Source organism: Anas acuta, chromosome 21 (assembly GCF_963932015.1).
Source record: "Anas acuta chromosome 21, bAnaAcu1.1, whole genome shotgun sequence".
Classification (NCBI taxonomy): Eukaryota; Metazoa; Chordata; class Aves; order Anseriformes; family Anatidae; genus Anas; species Anas acuta.
The window spans coordinates 1897353-1914534 of record NC_088999.1 but is presented as its reverse complement, the minus strand read 5'-3'; the positions used below and the strand labels follow the sequence as shown (position 1 = coordinate 1914534).

Sequence of the window (17182 nt, the reverse complement as noted above, 5' to 3'; positions counted from 1 at the left end):
GGGTGTAGAAAGAACAGAGCTGACCAGTGGACACAGAGCTGTTGTGCAGTTGTGTTCAGTCCATTGACTCAGAGCATGAGAATTTGCGTTTTTCTTCCCATATGCCTCTTCCTGTTGCTTCTTTCACAGAAGGTATTGAGCCAAAAGTTGCCATCCTTTCTGTTTGGTTAAATGGTTAAGTCCGTTTCCTAGCCAAGTCACAGCCTCTTTATTTCTTCAGGTCAGCTTGCTGGCAGCTCACTCCTGAAAGGTGGAGGGGGCCACCCAGAAGCTGAGATTCCCTCCTGAGGCAGACATTTCATAGCCTGAGCACTTGCTGATTCATGTCTCCCCCGTAGCAGGATCACTGAAGCTGCCAGCACCAGTGCTACGCACAATGCCTGTATGGTCAATGTACAGACTTTTGTTATGATAAGTGAAAATTGCAGTCAAACATCCATTTCCAGATGTTTCTTTTCAGCAACATAATGTTTTGCGTTTGGAGTATCTGGAAAAGGTCAAGCCTGACTCCTGCTTTCAGAGGAGGGTGGTGTGGGATCACAACACGTGCCCGCTGCAAAGCTCCTGTCAGGACAGGCATGTGTGGCTGGATCCAGTGACCTCCCAGCCTTACGTCCATCTCTGCTCCCTTCTCTGCAGGCTTCCGGCTGAATGCCTCCTCTTGGCCCATGTTCCTTCTGAAGACTCTGAATGGAGCAGAGATGGCTCCTGTCCGGATTTTTCACAAGGTACCTTACTGTTTGTGAAGACGTCTTTCTGGTGTGTCCCCTCTGCTGCAGAGCATCAGAATCACAGACAGTTTCTCATGGTCCTTCGGTCCCAGAGGAGCTGAACACATGGCCAGGTGCTGCCACATGTTGCTTCCCTAGGGACACATCCGTACCCTCTGCTGCTGCATTGAGCAGGGGTCAGGGTGCAGACTGTGGTCTACTGGGAAGCTGGACTGCAATGCTGGGGCTTGAGAGATGTGCTTGTTTTCACCTGGGCAGCGGGTGCTTCTCCAATTCTCTATATAAGTCAGCACCTCTCCCTGAAGCTTTTTAATGTACCAGAGCTTGCAAGGGATGCAGCTACCTTGTGTTGCTTGTGAAGCAACAGTGCAAGTATGATTTCTCAGTTTGTATTCTCATCCGCTTAGCGAAGAGAGAGGGACAGAGACCAGTCTGGGAGGCGTATGCCATCATATGGGGTGGTTGGGGTGCTTTTACTGTATCTCTTTGTAAAAGACCAGGCAGAGCAAGCCCCAGATAAGGATGGCTGACGGGCTTCTCATATATCTAGCAAAGCTGAAGGTGGAGAAAGAATGATGGAAAGAGACTGTCACATCTCAGCTTTTCCTGCTCTGGTTGAGATACAAAGTGAGAGTATCCTGCAGAGGCTCTTTTCTTCAGAGCTTTGTTTTCTGTCATGCATGACAGAGTTGTCACAGGGTGCAGTGTTAATGTAGCGCAGTCTGGATTTGGTCCAGCCGCCTGGTGATGATAGAGCAGTCAGTAATAGACTTTGTTGCCTCATGAATGTAAAGGCACATGGCTGCGTAGCTAGGCCAACTCGTGCACATCTCATCGGGGTTCAGATCTGTCCCACTAGCTCCCTTCTCCATCTGCTTGTGGAGGTGAGTGCTGATGGAGAAGGCAGCCCTGATCTGGGGAGGCACTGGCATTCGCTGAGAATATTTTCAACTTCTCCTTGTAGGAACCACCATCTCCATCCCAAAACTTCTTCAAGACAGGTATGAAGCTGGAGGCAGTGGACAGGAAGAACCCTCACTTCATCTGCCCGGCCACCATTGGGGAGGTGAGAGGTTCTGAGGTCCTCATAACATTTGATGGCTGGAGAGGTGCCTTCGATTACTGGTGCCGATATGATTCCCGGGACATCTTTCCCGTAGGCTGGTGCTCGCTGACTGGAGATAATCTGCAGCCTCCTGGAACAAAAGGTAAGGTCCATGTTGTTGTTTTGCTGTCTTCCTCATCCACTCAGCTCTCCAAGGGCAGCAAAACAGGCAGAAGCTAGCAGCAAGGACATCTGGGTGCCGTCTCAGGCTTTCTTATCGCAATTTCATGTGTGGTGAAGGTACAGATGATCATATCTGTTGGCAGTGTAACAGGCAGCCTGGCATCAAGGTGCTAGGCAGCAGCCATCTGGAAAGACGGGCAGCATGGTGGCTGTTTGGAGGGAAGGCAATGCTGTGTCATGTTCTGTTCCTCTTCAGGAATTTCCTCAGTCTTTCCTGTGTCCCTAGAACACACAGAGACCTTTTCCCACAGGAACTGGGATATTTGGAGATATAATAAGGAAATAATGAGAGAATTATCTGTCTTTAAGTAGCCGGACTGTGCCAGTTCGTACTTCTGACAGTGCTATCTTGCTGTGCCGTTTGCTGCAGTCTCTGCTGGAAAAAGCGGGTCTGGGTCAGGCAGTGCCCGCTGTGTTCCGAGAGCTGTGATGGTTGGTTAGGGATGGTACTGGGGAGCTTTCTGCCTTGGTGATGCCTGAACACTGGCTGTTGAGAGTTTCAGCCATGTGTCTAGCTTGCAAGTGTGAGAGTTATTTGGGAACACAGGAGCTGGCACTGTCCCCGTGCAGGTCCCTCTAGCATTTGCTGGCTGGCGAGTCCAGCGCATGCCTGGCAGTGAAATTAAAAGCAGGAGAGGAACCTCCCTGCCCGAGCTGAAGGATTACTTAGGAAAGGCGTTTCTCCGATGAGACAGTTCCTTTTGAAAATCCAGGGTTTGTGCTAGTCCATCAGGCTGGTGCTGTCCTGCGGCCCTGTGGTGGCACCAGGCCTGTTGGTGCTGCAGGGCCAGTGTCTGGGCACGTGGCCTGGGCTCGCCTCACATGGTGGCCTGCAGGCTGTGCTGTGAGCTCCCCCCAGCCAGGAATGGTTTCTGTTAGGCTGGGAGGCACTTATCATGCTACGGCTGCTTATCTTGGATGCCCGTGTCCAGCCGTGGTGTTCCCAGCCTCTCCCTCGCTCCTGACCTGGGGCTGGGGGCTCCTGCCCGGTGTCCCCGAGGTGCTCCTCAGGCACCACACCAGGGGCAGGGACGTGTTGGTGGCAGGTAGGAGCTTTTGTGCAGCCAGGGGTGGAGAGCTCTGCCTCACCCCTCTCTGTGCCAGGGAAGAGTGCCCAGGACCCCCCAGCCCTGGAGCAGCCCTGTGGTGGCCGGGTGCCCTCTAAGAAACGCTTGTTCCTCCTTGCCGGCCTGTCCCAGTTTTCCCTCGTGTATTTGCTCAACCTGCAGGGACTCCGTGGTTCCTGCTCATGTACAGAAACAGTGAGCAGAAGGCACATCTCCACGCTTCCAGCCAGAACACGTGCTTTCAGGCAGATCTCTGCTGTCTTTGACAGGTATTTCAGTTGCTGCGGCAGCAGCAGGGACTGGCAGAGGTTGTGTGAGCCATGCAAAAGCACCATAGAGTTGGGATCGGCATTGGCTTTGTGGTATTTTACTTTCCTCTCTGTGGCAAGATTTTCCTTCATCCCCATCCTTTCCTGTCCCAAACTTTCCAATTTCCACTTTGTGGGATTAAACCAAAAGAAGGGACTTCTGGGAACTTTCTTCCTCTTTCCCAATCTCAATTCCTCCCTTGTTCATTTTCCCCTCCACCCAGCCTTGCAGGAGGGCTGACCTCAGCTCCCCCGGGGCCTGTGAGTGCTGCTCTTGGCAGGCCTGGAGGAGGCTTCACCGCAGAGGCATCCCCATTTCCTTTAGCTCCAGGAACCGTTGCAGTAAAGCTTCCTGCTGAACCGAGGGGGGGCCCTTCCCAGCAGGGAGAGCCACGGCCAGGACCCTCGGTATGACTGCGCCTACGCCGGGCTCTGCTCCCACAAGGGCCCGGCCGTCTCAATGGGTGCGAGCGGGGTGAGATGCAGCGAGTGCTTGGCAGAGCTGAGGAGCCCTGCAAAGAGTTAACTCCATCGGAGCTCGTGGCTTCCTAGGGCTGAACAAAGAGAAATGAGCTCATGTTAAAGGGAAGCAGAACTTCAAAGAGAACAGGCGTGTTTGTTTAATGCTGGCAACTTAATTCAGCTCTAATCTGTCTCTTCTGGTGGTTGCCAGCAGAGGTGGAGGAGAGCGGGCTTTCTCCGAGGCACATCCCTCCTCCTTCAGGCCTCCCACTCCCACCCGTGTTTGCTCAGTGGGGCGGCTTCGAGGGCTCTGGTGCTTCTGGGGCCGGGCCAGCCGCTCCCAGGGAGCTTTCCAGAGGGCATGGGTGTGCGGAGGGAGGGAGCAAAGGGAGCCCAGGCAGCGCGGAGGAACGGCCCTCGCCTCGCCAGCCTGGTGGTTGCAGCATTGGCAATAGCAGCACCATCAGGACGTGCTGGCAGACCACTGGGAGCGCTGGGCCATGCCCAGGCAGCCAAGTGCCTGCAGTGCCCAGCTTCAGGCTGCCTCTGTACAGCACAGCCCAGGGACGGGGCTCTGCCAGGCACGCTGTGGGTGACCCACAGCCATGAGGTACTGACACAGGGCAGCCGGAGCGGGGTAAGGGTGGAGGTGGGGTCTTTTTGGATGGAGGGGCAAGGCAAAGCACAGCAGAGCTCGTCCCGTACACCTTGGGCCCTCCATGACAGCAGCCGGGGAAATCAGGTCCCCCTGCCCATCCCAAAGGGACCTCCCCACCACGCCAAGCAGGCACCCCCAGTTGTCTCTTGGGCAGGAATCCCCAGTCTGCCCCATCACCCCTCACACTTGGTGCATGGCACCTTCAGTGGATTTTCATGTTACACACGTGCTCGTTCGCCCTTACCTGCCCAGCCTGGGCTGTTAGGAACGTAAGGTGTGGGTGGGCTCGCTGTCAGATGCAGTGCTGGTTTGACCTCTGCTCTCAGGGCAGACTGTGTTAATGGCATTTTCTGCACCCACTTTGCACAGGGGATAATGGTGACTTGTAGATTCACCTCACAGGTTTATAAGTCTTTTTTTTTTTTTTTTTTTGGCTGTTTCTGGAAGAACTGTTTGTACATCCATTCATAAAGAATGAAACACTCATTGTAGAGAAATATTAATCTGTCATGGAGCATGTACATAAAGCAGCTGAGTTAAAGTTGAATGGGGCATTTAACCCAAACTTCCTGCAAAGGCTTTGGACTTTCCTGTTTCATGGTGGCACCAGAGTTCCAGGGTGAAACACAGGTAAAAATGATTGTTTCTCCAGCTTTAAGGTTAGCAGCACACAAAAGCATGGCGAAAATCCACTACATGCAGATCATTTCAGTAGAAGTCAAGATGCAGAGTTTTTCAGTAGAAGACCCTGAAGGTTTGTTGGGTAGAGAAGGAATAATTCAAATATGAGTCACATAGAGACTTGACAAATATTGTGGCAGATAAGAGGCAGGAGATAGCATGTTTCTCAAGCCATGAGCTTGGAGGTTTAAGTGATCGCACGTGATCAGAGTGCCAGGCTGTGGACTGCTGGAATATCAGGTGGCAATGTAAACTGGGAAGAAGCAGAGACTGAAGAAGCAAAATACATATACCACATAATACTTCTGGAAAAACTTTTGGCATGCACTTTCCATTTTCTGAACTTCATACTCCTCGGGGAGTGTGCGAGTAACAAGCTTTTGCTGCTCTTCAGCAGGGCAAAGAAACAATTCTGCTCTCAGGTCAGTGGCATCAGTAGAGTGCAGATTTGGAAAGCTGATTTGGAGAGTTCCTCTTCATTATAAACAGGACAGAAAATCAATACTCAAGATCAACCTAAAGAATGAGGGTTGTTGCTTAGTTACTTTAAGTCATGTCTGGGGAGAAAGAGAGTGGGAGAGATGCCCACAAACCGCGGTGCAGCTGCTAAGGATCAGGGCAAAGCAGATTGAAGAGGGAAATACCAGGCTGTGATAAAAATCACTGGAAGAAAGAAGAATGAGATAAGAGGCTGCCTAATGACTGTCATTTCCAGGGCACCTGCCCTCAGCAGGGAGGTGGGTATAGGGGAAATCCCCCATCAGCCAAAGCATGGTCTGGCAGAGAGTGTCTGCTGCTTTCATCTATGGGAAAATCAGCTTTTCACAACTGATCAGACTAGAGGAAAGTTCAGTGCTTTGTAGTCAGTGAAGCACACATGGGAAGAGGTTCCACGAGGAGTCGTTCTCCTTTCTGAAGTGGTTTGTGAAATGGAGGGTTGTAAACCCCTGAAGAAAGCAAAACCAAGCAGGGGTCTTGCCAGGTCCTCTGTCAGGAAACTTCTGCCTCTGAGCTATTCACCCAAGCAGGTGATGCTCCTTCCTCTGCCTCGTGTCAAAGGAGGAGGCCGGGTAGCAGGCTGGGAAGAGGGGACTGGACAGGTGGGACCAGGATTTGCTTTCTGTACACGCTGATTGTGAGAGGAGGAATCTGAGATTTTCTGCAAGATTTGGGTCGTTGCATAAGGAAACATGCAGAACTCTTGTATTCATTAGTGCTAGCTTTACATTTCAAGGAAATGCATGTGTTGTTGTGGTTCTCATGCTGCAGTGTTGGGAATTGGAACTGTGATTCACTTCAGACAGCATGAGGCATGCACAGGACCCTCAGGAGCCCTGGTGATAGCTCAGCACTGGGAGCTATACACATTAGCCCAAGCAGCACCGCTGCGGGAAGGGGCCAGGGCAGGGACAGTCTTGAGAAAGTTTTGAAAACTTGAAAAGTTTTCTTGAAAAGCATCTAACGTGCCAGGTCCTGAGAAATCCAGGTGTGAGCTGTACCTGGACTGGGACCTTCCCCACGCACCCGTGCACACACACCCCTCCTCTGCGGTAACAGCACCCCTGAAGTCTGCTCATCCTTTTATGCAGTGGCACATCCCTGCTGGAGGGCAGGGAGATGCTGTAACCCTCCCAGCAGGATGCAGGGCACCGCCGCCTGCAGCATCCTGCCCACGGCCGTGAGCATTGCTGTCAAATCCGAAACTCGGAAGGTCTGTGCGCCTCTCCTCCCTGTGGGTAATGTCTCCTTCAGGGGCTGCGCTTGGTGCAGGTGGGTCCCTTACACCTCCTTACGCCCTCCCGGATCCCCGTAGGAGAGGCGATGCTGTGCTGGGCGCCCGAGGCAGCAGCAGTGAAAGCGTTAAGGCCGGGCGGGCAGGAGCTGGAGCAGCCTGGGCTGGAATTTGGAGGAGTGGAGCTGCTGCCTTGGCAGGAGCCCAGCTGGCAGCGGGGCCTCGGGCTCGGGGAGTGCCGCTGCGGGGCTCAGCCGGCCGGCGGGGAGCTGCAGAGCGAGCACCGGGCCCTGCCGCAGGCGCTCGCCTGCCCTGCCTGGGTCTCTGCTGCTCGCTGTCGGCACGCGGCTCCCTCCCCATGGGTTTGGCTGGCTTGCGAGCACTTCCAAGCAAAAGTTAATAGTTTTACCTAGCCGCCACGGGAGTATTTTGAAGCAAAGCTCACGGACGCTCCTGCATTTGCCGCGTGCTGCATCCCACCGTGCTCGCAGCAGTGCGAGGCTGGAGGCACAACACACGGAGCTCGTGACGTCCTTCTCTTGCCACCCTTGCTGCCGTGCCATTTATTTATTAACTACTTGGTGTCTTCAAAGGAAGATGATCATCAGATGCTAGATTTTCTGCCCACGGGCAAAGGTAATACTTGTTTTATGACTTCTCTTTATTTTTGGTGTTGCTTGGTTTCTCTTCCTCCTTTGGGAAGGGAGCACGCAGGTGGGTGGCAGTGCCTGTCGGGAGCAGCTGGCAGGGTGACGCTCGGGTCAGCTCCTCTGCTTTGCTGCTGGGAGGAGATGCGAGGATGCCGACTGCTGTCACTTTGGGGTCTGGAGCTTATACCTCAGGCTGGTGCGAAGCCAGGCTCAGGAAGCTGGTGCAGAGAACGGCAGGGCAAGGGGCCTCCAGTCGGTGGGGTGGCTGGGGCCTCGCTCTGGTGCAGCTACGTGCCGGCACCCAGAGGGGTTGCGCACAGAAGCTCAGCGTTCGGCCCTGCAGCCGCAAGCCTTGTGGACACACAGCCGGGTACCTGCAGATGCTGCCTTCGAGACCACTGTTGGGAACTGCCAAGCACCACCCTTGACCCGTTCGGAGCACAAAATCATGGGGTTTATCCATAAACCCAGCTGGGCTGGGCCATGTGTGCTGGAATCCGTGCTGGGGTAGAGGTCTGGGCGCTCATCGGGAGGGTGAGCTGCGCTCTCCTCCTGCTGCACGAAGCTGCAGGTCTGTGGCTCAGGGGGAGCCACAGCATCGGACGCCTGGTGTTACCCTGTGATGTGCTGGGACTTGCAAGAGCTGACCTGAGTTTCCACTGCCCCCTAGCCTGTCCTTAATATCAATGTCGCAGCGTGAATTTTCCTCGTGCATTTTATTCTAAAATTCTTCGTAACCCACAGAGTTTGGATGCTGTTTAGGATGTTTCCTTCCCCTTTCCTTCCTGCCTTTTGGCCTAAACCAGACCTCTAAAATCTCCAGGAGTCTCTGCATCACCAGAGGATGGTTCTGCGGGAGCATCACTGCTGGAAACCTTCCTCTCCTGGGACAAATGAAGCTGGGCTTGTTGCTCCCCTCCTGCCGGGACTTTGTAACGCTACTTGTGCGGGTGGGATGCGGTGTTGGGCTGTGCATGGTGCTTGTGTAGGCTGGAGGTCTGCACGTTCTGGGGAGGGAGCCAGACAAATTTGAGGGCTTTTACATCTGCTGGTCTAAATGCAGGGTCTGGCTCAGGAGCTGCTGATGTCTTTGCCTAACCATCGTCACTGACAGGTTTGGAAGCAGAGTTAAACAGGCCTCAAGTGTGCTCAGTTCAGTAGGTTTTACACCTTCAGGAGGGCAGCAAGGAGAGCCCCATTTCCCATTGAGCTCCCTGCAGTGCTTCAGCTTCTGCAGAGCCTGGTCTGACCTGGGACACACCGGGCTCGTGTCCTCTCACTCACCTTTGGTACTGTACGATGAAAGAGACCTCCTGTAGCCTCTGTTTGGTGCAAATTCTCTGCCCAAACCCTCCGGATTGTGTCACCCGGGCCCAGAAGACTTTAGGGCCTGAGGAAGCGATGCTGCATCGTCCTGAAGCTGGTCAGCGGTGCTGGTACTGGAACTGCAAGGTGCTGGTGTGTACTGTGAGATCAGGGCGGTGGGATCTTCGAACAGGAGTAGTGAAGCAATCTCGGTCTGCTTCTGGTGCTTTTTTACAGGGTCCTGAAAAACTGGTGATGGCACAGAGCAGGGAATCGGAAGAGGACAGAGGCCTTTTACTGCTCAGGTATCTGTTCAAGTTCAGATTTAAGCCTGTTAAAAATTAAGTCGCACAGCCTGAATGCAGTCATGGCCGAACATGTCAGGATGGCTCCTGGAGTCCGTCATTCTGGATTTGCTTCAACCCCAGGGCTTCCAGCACACGTGCTCTGTGATGATTCAGGACGGGAAGAAAGCAAAGCACGGCTGGTGTGAGTGGGGACGCTCATCTCCAAGCACACTCCTGCTCCCCCACGGGTGGGCCAGGCGCACCCTGAGCTGCCTCACTTTCCCCCGGCAGGGACAGGAGTCCAGCGTTCCTGGAGCAGCAGCCACAGAAGAGTTTGAGTTTGAGTTAAGCTCTGTACTGGGACATGGAAGATGCTGAGCTTGGATGCCCTTCGAGGCTTCACGTTGAGGATTTAGTGCTCCGAGTCTATTTTCTGCCTGTCACCAGCCCGCAGGTGCCAGCTGTTGGTGACCGCAGCTTGGTCCCCAATAGAGGTGCTGTTTCTGATGCGGACAAGTGCTGGAGGAAGCAGCGTGATCTGACCAGATTTTTCTCCCAAAGGCTTATTGAGGCTGCACGCAGTTGGTGGGACAGTTGTGAACGGAGCAGCCCACGAGCATGCAGGAGAAATGGGCCTGATCCAAGGATACCTGAATCTTGGTAGGATTTTTCGCAGTGACACAATGGGAGCAGGAACATTACGTTACCTCATGACCTACTGAGTAGTTTCTTCTCTTTGTTTCCTCCCTGTTGTTCGGAGAAGTTGGAAATGTTGAGCGCAGATCAGGCTTTGGTAAACAGGGCTACATTGCCACAGCGTGCATTTTTATTGAATCCGGGAGCTTCATACTGAATATACAGCCCAACTTGTTAAAAAGATTAGACCTTTTGCAGCCTGTCAGTTCTCCTCTTGATCTTGGTATTTTTATGACTTCTGAGCAGCTTTAATAAAGAACAAAAGGTGGAATAAACTGCACCCAGTAGCAGTCTCCTTGTTCTTTGTGCTCTGAGATGTTGAAGGTGTTCTGCTAATATTTAACCAGGAAGCCAAAGCTAAAAAAAGAGCCTCAGAGAAGATCAGAACAAGCAGAAACCCCAGGAACGGTTCTCAATAGCCTGAATACTCTAAGAGACTCTAAAAGAACAGAGGCGTTTTGATTCTCAACATGGGGTTTTGGAAACGAGATGATAATCAACTCCCAGAGGCAATAGACACAATCAGTTAGTAGACTGACTGTGGTGGCTTCTCATGCCACCTATTTTAACTCAAGGAATGTCCTTGAGCTCATTGGATATTAATAGCAGCATAGCCACGCTGCTGCAAGCTTCCTGCAGGCTGTAAATCTGGGACTGCTGACCTCTGTCCTGCTCAGGCTGGCGTGGCTGTGCTTGCACGTGCTGAAGCCTTACTTGTCTGCAGGTTGGTCGCATCCTAAGACCGTGGCTCTGTGACTTCCTTGAGGACTGCTGCGTGGACCAGACATGGGTCAGTCATCCCCGATGCTTTTGGCAGCCTGCTCTGGGTACGTACTGAGAAGGCTGCTGGCCGTCCTCAGGGCATTCAGCCCAGTGGCGCTGCACTGAGATGGTTCTCCCGGGGTGTGGAAGTGAGGTTGTTTGGTGTGGGTGTCTGTGTCAGGACTGAAAGTGCCGACTCCTCTCATGCACCATCCACTGAGCAACTCCAGTGGCTCCAGCTGAGCTCTTGCAGTTGCTGCTGGAGTACTCACCGTGGGCCCGTGGGTGCTGTCAGGAAACAATCTCCACTGGCTGAACTGGCTTCAGGGTAATCAAATTAAGCTTGAGTATTGAAGTTCAGATTTTGACTTGGTTTTGGTCTCGTTTTGACAATAAATAAATGGCATTGATGTTTCTCCTGGAGCATCCTGGTTGATCCTGAGTGTTGTCCCTTACCTGCTAGTGTCTCCCTTCGATCAGGAGTCTGAGGGTCAACTCTGCTGATGTTTTCTCATGCTGGAGCTGGCTTGGTTCCCATCACCCTTTTATAGTTCAGACTCTTTCTGTTTTAATTCCATTGTTGCTGATTAAAGGAACTCACCGTTACAAGAGGTTTCTTTTTGCCGTGGGCTGGAGAAAGTAAGGCTATTAAAGGGGTTATAACAAAGAAGAGTCCATGCTGTGTTGCAGCCACTTTATTTGTGGTAAGAGGTACCAGGATGGAGCTTGGGGGAAAACTGCTGACTTCAGTTATGGAGAGGGTGGTTGTAGACAAATGTGGCATTTGCTTGTCCTTTGCATTTGAACCATATTCCCTGTGGGGTCCTTGTTCTCTGACTTGGTGGTTGGGCTTGAAGGAGGACCTGTGCTCCAGACTGGCTGAGTTTGGTGGCCCCTGTGCTCTGGGCTGTGCCAGCCAAGCAGCAGCTTCTGATCGGCCTTGCAGAATGGGGCCCAGAATTAAGCGGTGTGAGCACTGGAGAAATAAAACCCCATGCCAGCACAAAGAGTGCAAGCCAAGGCCAACAGCTTTGTGAGCTCTATGCAGGGGCTGCACATCTTGCTGGACACTGGCTTGTACAAACGAGTATGTTTCCAAGGTTGACGAGGATACTCTCTATAGTGTAAATTACAGTGCTGTCTCAGAGAGGGCTGTAATTTTGTTGAGGACTTCCTGTGCAATCCAGATCTACAAGATAAATCCCTTGAGCCAATGGGAAGTCTAGCCCTGCTGTCCAAACCTACCATTTTTCTCTGCAGTGTAAATCCCTGGGCCGGTTCTGTTCCCAGCATGGTCTTTCTGCTCCTTCACTGTGCCATCAGGGAGCAGGAAGAGGGGATGGCAGGGAGAAGAGGGGCTGAAGGAGCATTGCGCTGCTGCTACAAGCTGCAGCCGTGTAACTGGCAGCGAGAGACGTCTGTTATCGATTGTGCAGATGCTCCACAGCTAACGTGCCGAGAGCTTAGGAGCTTACGAGATGCTCTTTGGGGAGAAACTTGTGTGGCTTTGTCAGTGGTGGCAGGCATGATGCCTTTTTTTCCTTACCCGAATGCTAGCCTTTGCGGTTTATTTTTAAAAAATAGTAATGCATGACTCAGTTTACCCATTTGTTTTATAATGCTACCCAGTTGGATGCAAAACAGCTCATTTCTTTCCTGTACTGGGGAGAAATGGAGACCTGGCTTTTGGAACTAATCCGTGTGCTCAGCACTAAACTGAAAATGACTTTTGCTGAGGACAACAATTTGGACATCCTCACCCTTCACAGCGCTGTCACTGTCTTTGTGTCTGATCATGAGCCAGTCGCTTATCTCTGTTTATTTTGCCATCAGCAGAACAGGGACCGTGCTGACCCCCAGGGCATCTTGATGAATAAGTCTATTATGCTGCACATCCGTAACACTTGTTGTGCCAGCTCTCAAAGCACCGCACCCCCATGTTCAGGAATATCTGCACATGTATGTTTATGTTGTTTAAAAGCACCAGGAACTGCTACATGACTAGCTGCTACCAGGGGATCCAGGAAAATGGGGAAGTGGGAGAGCATCGCTGACCGATGTCCCTGCCTCAGCCCGCTTCTGGGTTCTTGGTGCACGAAGCAGCGGCTGTGAAGCCCACGTCCCTGCCTGCGGGGTACACACTGCTCGCTCCCTCCTGGTTGCTTTGTCTGTCCCGCCCTTGCAGGTGAGCTCCGTGGTCCTCAAGCTTTGTCCTTTGCTCAGCCTCATGAGTCTGCCTGCCAGGTAGAGCTGACATCTCAGCCAGCTTCTTCCAGCCAGCAAGAGGGGACCTTACCTTGCAGAGCAGGCAGGCAGCGCTCCCACCAGACTGCCCTTATGGGCTCCAGGAGGGGATCTGTGCTGTACCCAGAGGTGTAACTGTAAGTCACCACTCAGTGCCGTGGTGTTTGAAAGGCCCTGGATAGACTGAAAATGTGTAATCATGTAGTTGCGTAGCAGAGAAGGAATTGGGATGTGTATTAAAAATCACTGTCTCTGAAAAGTTACTAGGAACCGATTACAAACATTAAAAGATGTCTTCGTATGCTTAGCGGGGAAGTCCCAAAGACGGGACTCTTCAAAACGCTCCGTCTGATGGGGGTTTGCTTACCCGGATCAGCGGGGGCAGGCTCGGGGTGCCCTGGCAGGGGCAAGGCAGAGCTGAGCCCTGGCTGAGGACATCCCCAGAGCAGCTGAAATATTGGAAAAGAGAATCCAGGGATCATCGGCAGGTTTGGTGGCTTTTTGCCTTTTTTTTTTTTAAGCGTAATAAGGATTTCTATTCAGTTGGTTTCTACCATGACATCCAGCCGTCCTGATCTGCCGTCTGCCACTCAAAGCTGAGTCTTTGTCCTGTCTCTTTTTAGCTGCTGCTGTGCCCAAAGCTGATGTTCTTGTGTGATGGGTCCTGCAGCCCAAGTTCTCTCTCCTGAGTGAGCACCACGCACCTCAGAGCCCATCATTTTGTACCTGAAAGGAGTGGTTTTCCCCTCGCTCACTGCTTTGTACCTGTTGTCACCAAGGTCACCTGCCGCTCTGTTGCCCTGGCTCTCAGTGTCCTGGGCTGTCTGGAGCTTGCTCGTGAGCTGCGGTGTCTGCCCTGGAAAGCATGAACTGTTAGAAAACTTCCTCACCTCCCTTACCTGGTGAGAATAACCATTTGCCCCTACCTCTTCTAAGCAGTGATTTAGCCCTACAGAAACCTTCCCTCTTATCCCATGGCTCTTTCTCTCTTATAAATCCTTTGGTGAATAATGTGGCTTTGTGGAAAGGGAGGCAGGCTGTGTCACATCCATCCATGTGCTTGCTCTCCCTTTCACACCTTCCCAGGTTTGTGAGTCTAGGTTTCTGGCACAGACACTGTACTGACTGCCCAGGTTGCTTGGACTCATCTTGAGGGCTGTGTTTTCAGATAAAACCTCCGTTTTCTTTTGGGGAAATGTTTTAGCCCAATAAACTTCATGCTTCATTAAAACTGCCTCCTTGGGTTTGGCAAGTGTTAGGGTGAAAGGAGCCGACTGTGGTGCACAGAGGGGAAGCCTTGGTGGTGCAGAGCTGGGTTGTGAGCTCTGGGTTTGGATTTGCATAAGCAGACCCTGTGGGTCCAGAACTGGGTTTTTCTGCTCTTCAGTTCCAGAAGAGCCAACTGCAGTCTTGAGTTGTTCTTTTTCATACATCCATGCATGGTTTTACTTAGAGGTAGGGCACTTGGGATGTTCTGCAGTACTGGTCTGGCACTCGAGGAGTGCCTGTCCCTCCAGCTGTCTGAGATGCATCACAAGGCGCAGTGACTGCTGCTGAGGGGTTTGTAAATCCCTCACCACAGTGCCTTGGGAAGGTGCTGCGAGTAATTACCAGAGTGGTTGGAGACGCACAGGAATGCAGCTTTGAGAGCTGTAAATGCAAGACTTGTGCAAAAAGCAAATAGTTAATACCAGCATCACTGTGACTTGTGTGACTTTTTTGTAGATGTCTTTACAAAAATAAAGCAACCAAAAAAAGGCCACAGCTTGCACCGGTGGGATGTGTGGTGGCATCCAGAGTGCACAGTGCTCATCAAAGCACATGCAGACAATTAAAATAAGAAAACTGCAACTCTCGCAGAACTTGTAGGTTTCGAAGCCTTTAAGAAATGGGACACTGTCGTGGTGAGTGTTCATAGCCCGTCTTGGGTACAGCATTGCTTTGGTTTTTAGTAACCACTCTTCTTCATGTGCTTGCCTTGCCCAAAAATACATGTGAGAGTGACGAATGTCCTGATCATCAGGACTAATAGCACAGAGACAGATTTAGGGTGAATGGTTTTCCGTTTTTGTGCATGCTGCTGTGTCACCACTGGCAAGTCAGATCCGGGAGGGGGACATTGAATAAAGCACCTCATAGCTCCCAGCAAGCCTCAGTAGTCAAAAACTGAAACTAGACAAATTTTGTGGTTTAGGGGATATATATATATATATATAAAAAAAAAAAAAGCATCTTTGAGAATTAAGATAACTGATCATGAGAACATCTAGAACATGCTGAATCATGCAGCGCTTGGATCCTCTTGTTGTACTGCTGTGTTAGGTACATCCTCTGGTCTCTCAGCCTTAGGTCAAACAGCCATTTCAAGCTGGAGTCCCTGCAGGAAATATTAGATCATGCGAATAATTGGATTCTGACTTCTAAATTCCAGGATCTGGAGGACAATGCACGTTTGCTGTGCTCCAGGACACCTGCGTCTCCCAGCTGCGCTCTGCCCCTTGCCCCTCTGCTCTGGCTGCCCAGCTGCTGAGAGCTGGGGACGTGTCAAACCTGGAGCCCTCCTGGAGCCCGGGTTTAGCTCCTGCACGCGCTTGTGGTGGACAATAATAACAGCCTCTGCTTCAAGAAGAATCACAGAGGTTTGAAGTTTGCACATCTTGCTCTCAGACAGGCACTAAGTGCTGGTTCTTGTCAGGAAGTCTGGGTTTGGATGGCTGCATCCAGAGGATTCAGCCAGTTCTCAGCAGGGTGTTGGCAATCGCGCTTACCTTAAATGTGTCTCTGTAACCCGTATCTTTGCTTCGTGCTTCTGACCACACAGTGCTGAAGCTGGAGCACAAAAAAAAAAAAACAGCAGTTGGGTGTGCCCTACAGGGTGTTCCTCATAGATGCTTTACACTGGATACAAACGTCATTTTCAGTCTTCTCGTAAACCGCCTGCTTTACACCCCAGTGGTCACTACTGCTATACCCAGAGGGAGGGTACGTGACCTACAGCTGCATCCGACTTCAGGAGCCCTTAGCACATAAAATGGAGATGTCAGGTTTTGTGGTCTGGCGACTGTTAGTAAAATGCAAACTGGTAATTAGCTGGTGTAATGGACAGAAAGGTAGGGAACTCTTCTCCATCCTAAACCCTTCTGTTCCACATTTTATTACATGTGTTGGCTTTGTTATTCTTACCACAAAGACATAAATTTGTCGTCTTCAAGCTCAGACAAGCCTGAGAAGCTGATGAGTGACAAATGCTGCTTTCTAGTATGATTAGCAAAACCTCAAAGTGTGGGCAGCAACTTATGTTTTATAGAGTGTCCAGTAAATAACAGTTTGAGTAACTGTGGTGTGTAGCTGCAGGTACTGCTGCAGCCATGTGCTGACTGGCAGGGGATATTTTGGCATTAGGAAATAGTCTTGAATTCTCTGTCAAGTCTCTTTGTTTCTGCAGGAAGCTTGGGACTTCTTTTTAAACTAATCCTTTGATGGTTAATAAACCAATTAGTGATGTCAGTCTTTTCTTTGCCTCCGAGTTCAGCAGTCTTTGATCCTGCATCTGCAGGGTGATGATCCTCATTGCAGGCAAATTGCTCCCATACCAGCCCCAAAGGAGCGGTTCCATCCCTCCAGGTCCTGGTGCCTGTACAACCCAAAGCAAGACAGCTCAGTGAGCTGAAGCAGCAGAAAAATTGCTCTCTTTAGTTCTCCGTTCCAGTAACGGGCTGAAAGGATTAACCATGAGTTCAGAGAATGATGTGGGTTGGAAGGGACCATTGGAGGCCTGTGTCCATGCCTAAAGCAAGGCCAGCTTTGGAGCTGTGCTCGGTTACTCAGGGCCCATATGAGCACCAAAGCCCTGAGGCAGAGGTTGCATTTCTCAGTGACAGCAAACTTGATTTTTGAAGAGGGCCTCAAGTAGCTTTAAGAAAATTTGGCTCTCCTGATGGCACACCACAGGGTGAAGGTGAGCATGAGGGACAAGGGACAGGAGATGGGGATGGCCCTGGCAGCTGCTCACATTTGGGCTGGCACCACCACCGGCTGAATGAGACCCAAAAACTGCAGCTTCTGGCAGGTAAGGGTATGTGGGCAGTGGTTTGCAGCTGCAGGACAAGCAGCTCCCACCTCAATCCTCACCCCATCCTTGTACCATCGGGGGCTGAAATCCTGGAGGAAAGTTTGCAGGCACATACCGAAAAACCTTAGGCTCCCTTAGGAGACAGCAGGTCACCGCAAGGGCTCAAGCAGCACGAGCAGCCGGAGCCCTGTGGTTTTTGGTACAGCACAGATCTCCCCGAGTAGCTGCTGTCTCCTTCT

General features: G+C 51.6%; 1 protein-coding gene across 11 annotated transcripts in view; it reads left to right on the top strand.

Annotated features, from left to right (window-relative positions):
• The window catches only part of SCMH1 (Scm polycomb group protein homolog 1), a 70099-nt gene that overhangs the window by 30114 nt on the left and 22803 nt on the right, over positions 1-17182 (top strand). For all 11 annotated transcript variants that reach the window (XR_011089397.1, XM_068658167.1, XM_068658166.1 and 8 more), the window contains 2 exons: positions 640-728; positions 1696-1939. Coding sequence is in view for 10 of the 11 variants with exons in the window: in XM_068658167.1 (XP_068514268.1) it covers positions 640-728; positions 1696-1939 (333 nt within the window). In the remaining variant the exon portion in view is untranslated. The remainder of the gene's footprint in view (positions 1-639; positions 729-1695; positions 1940-17182) is intronic.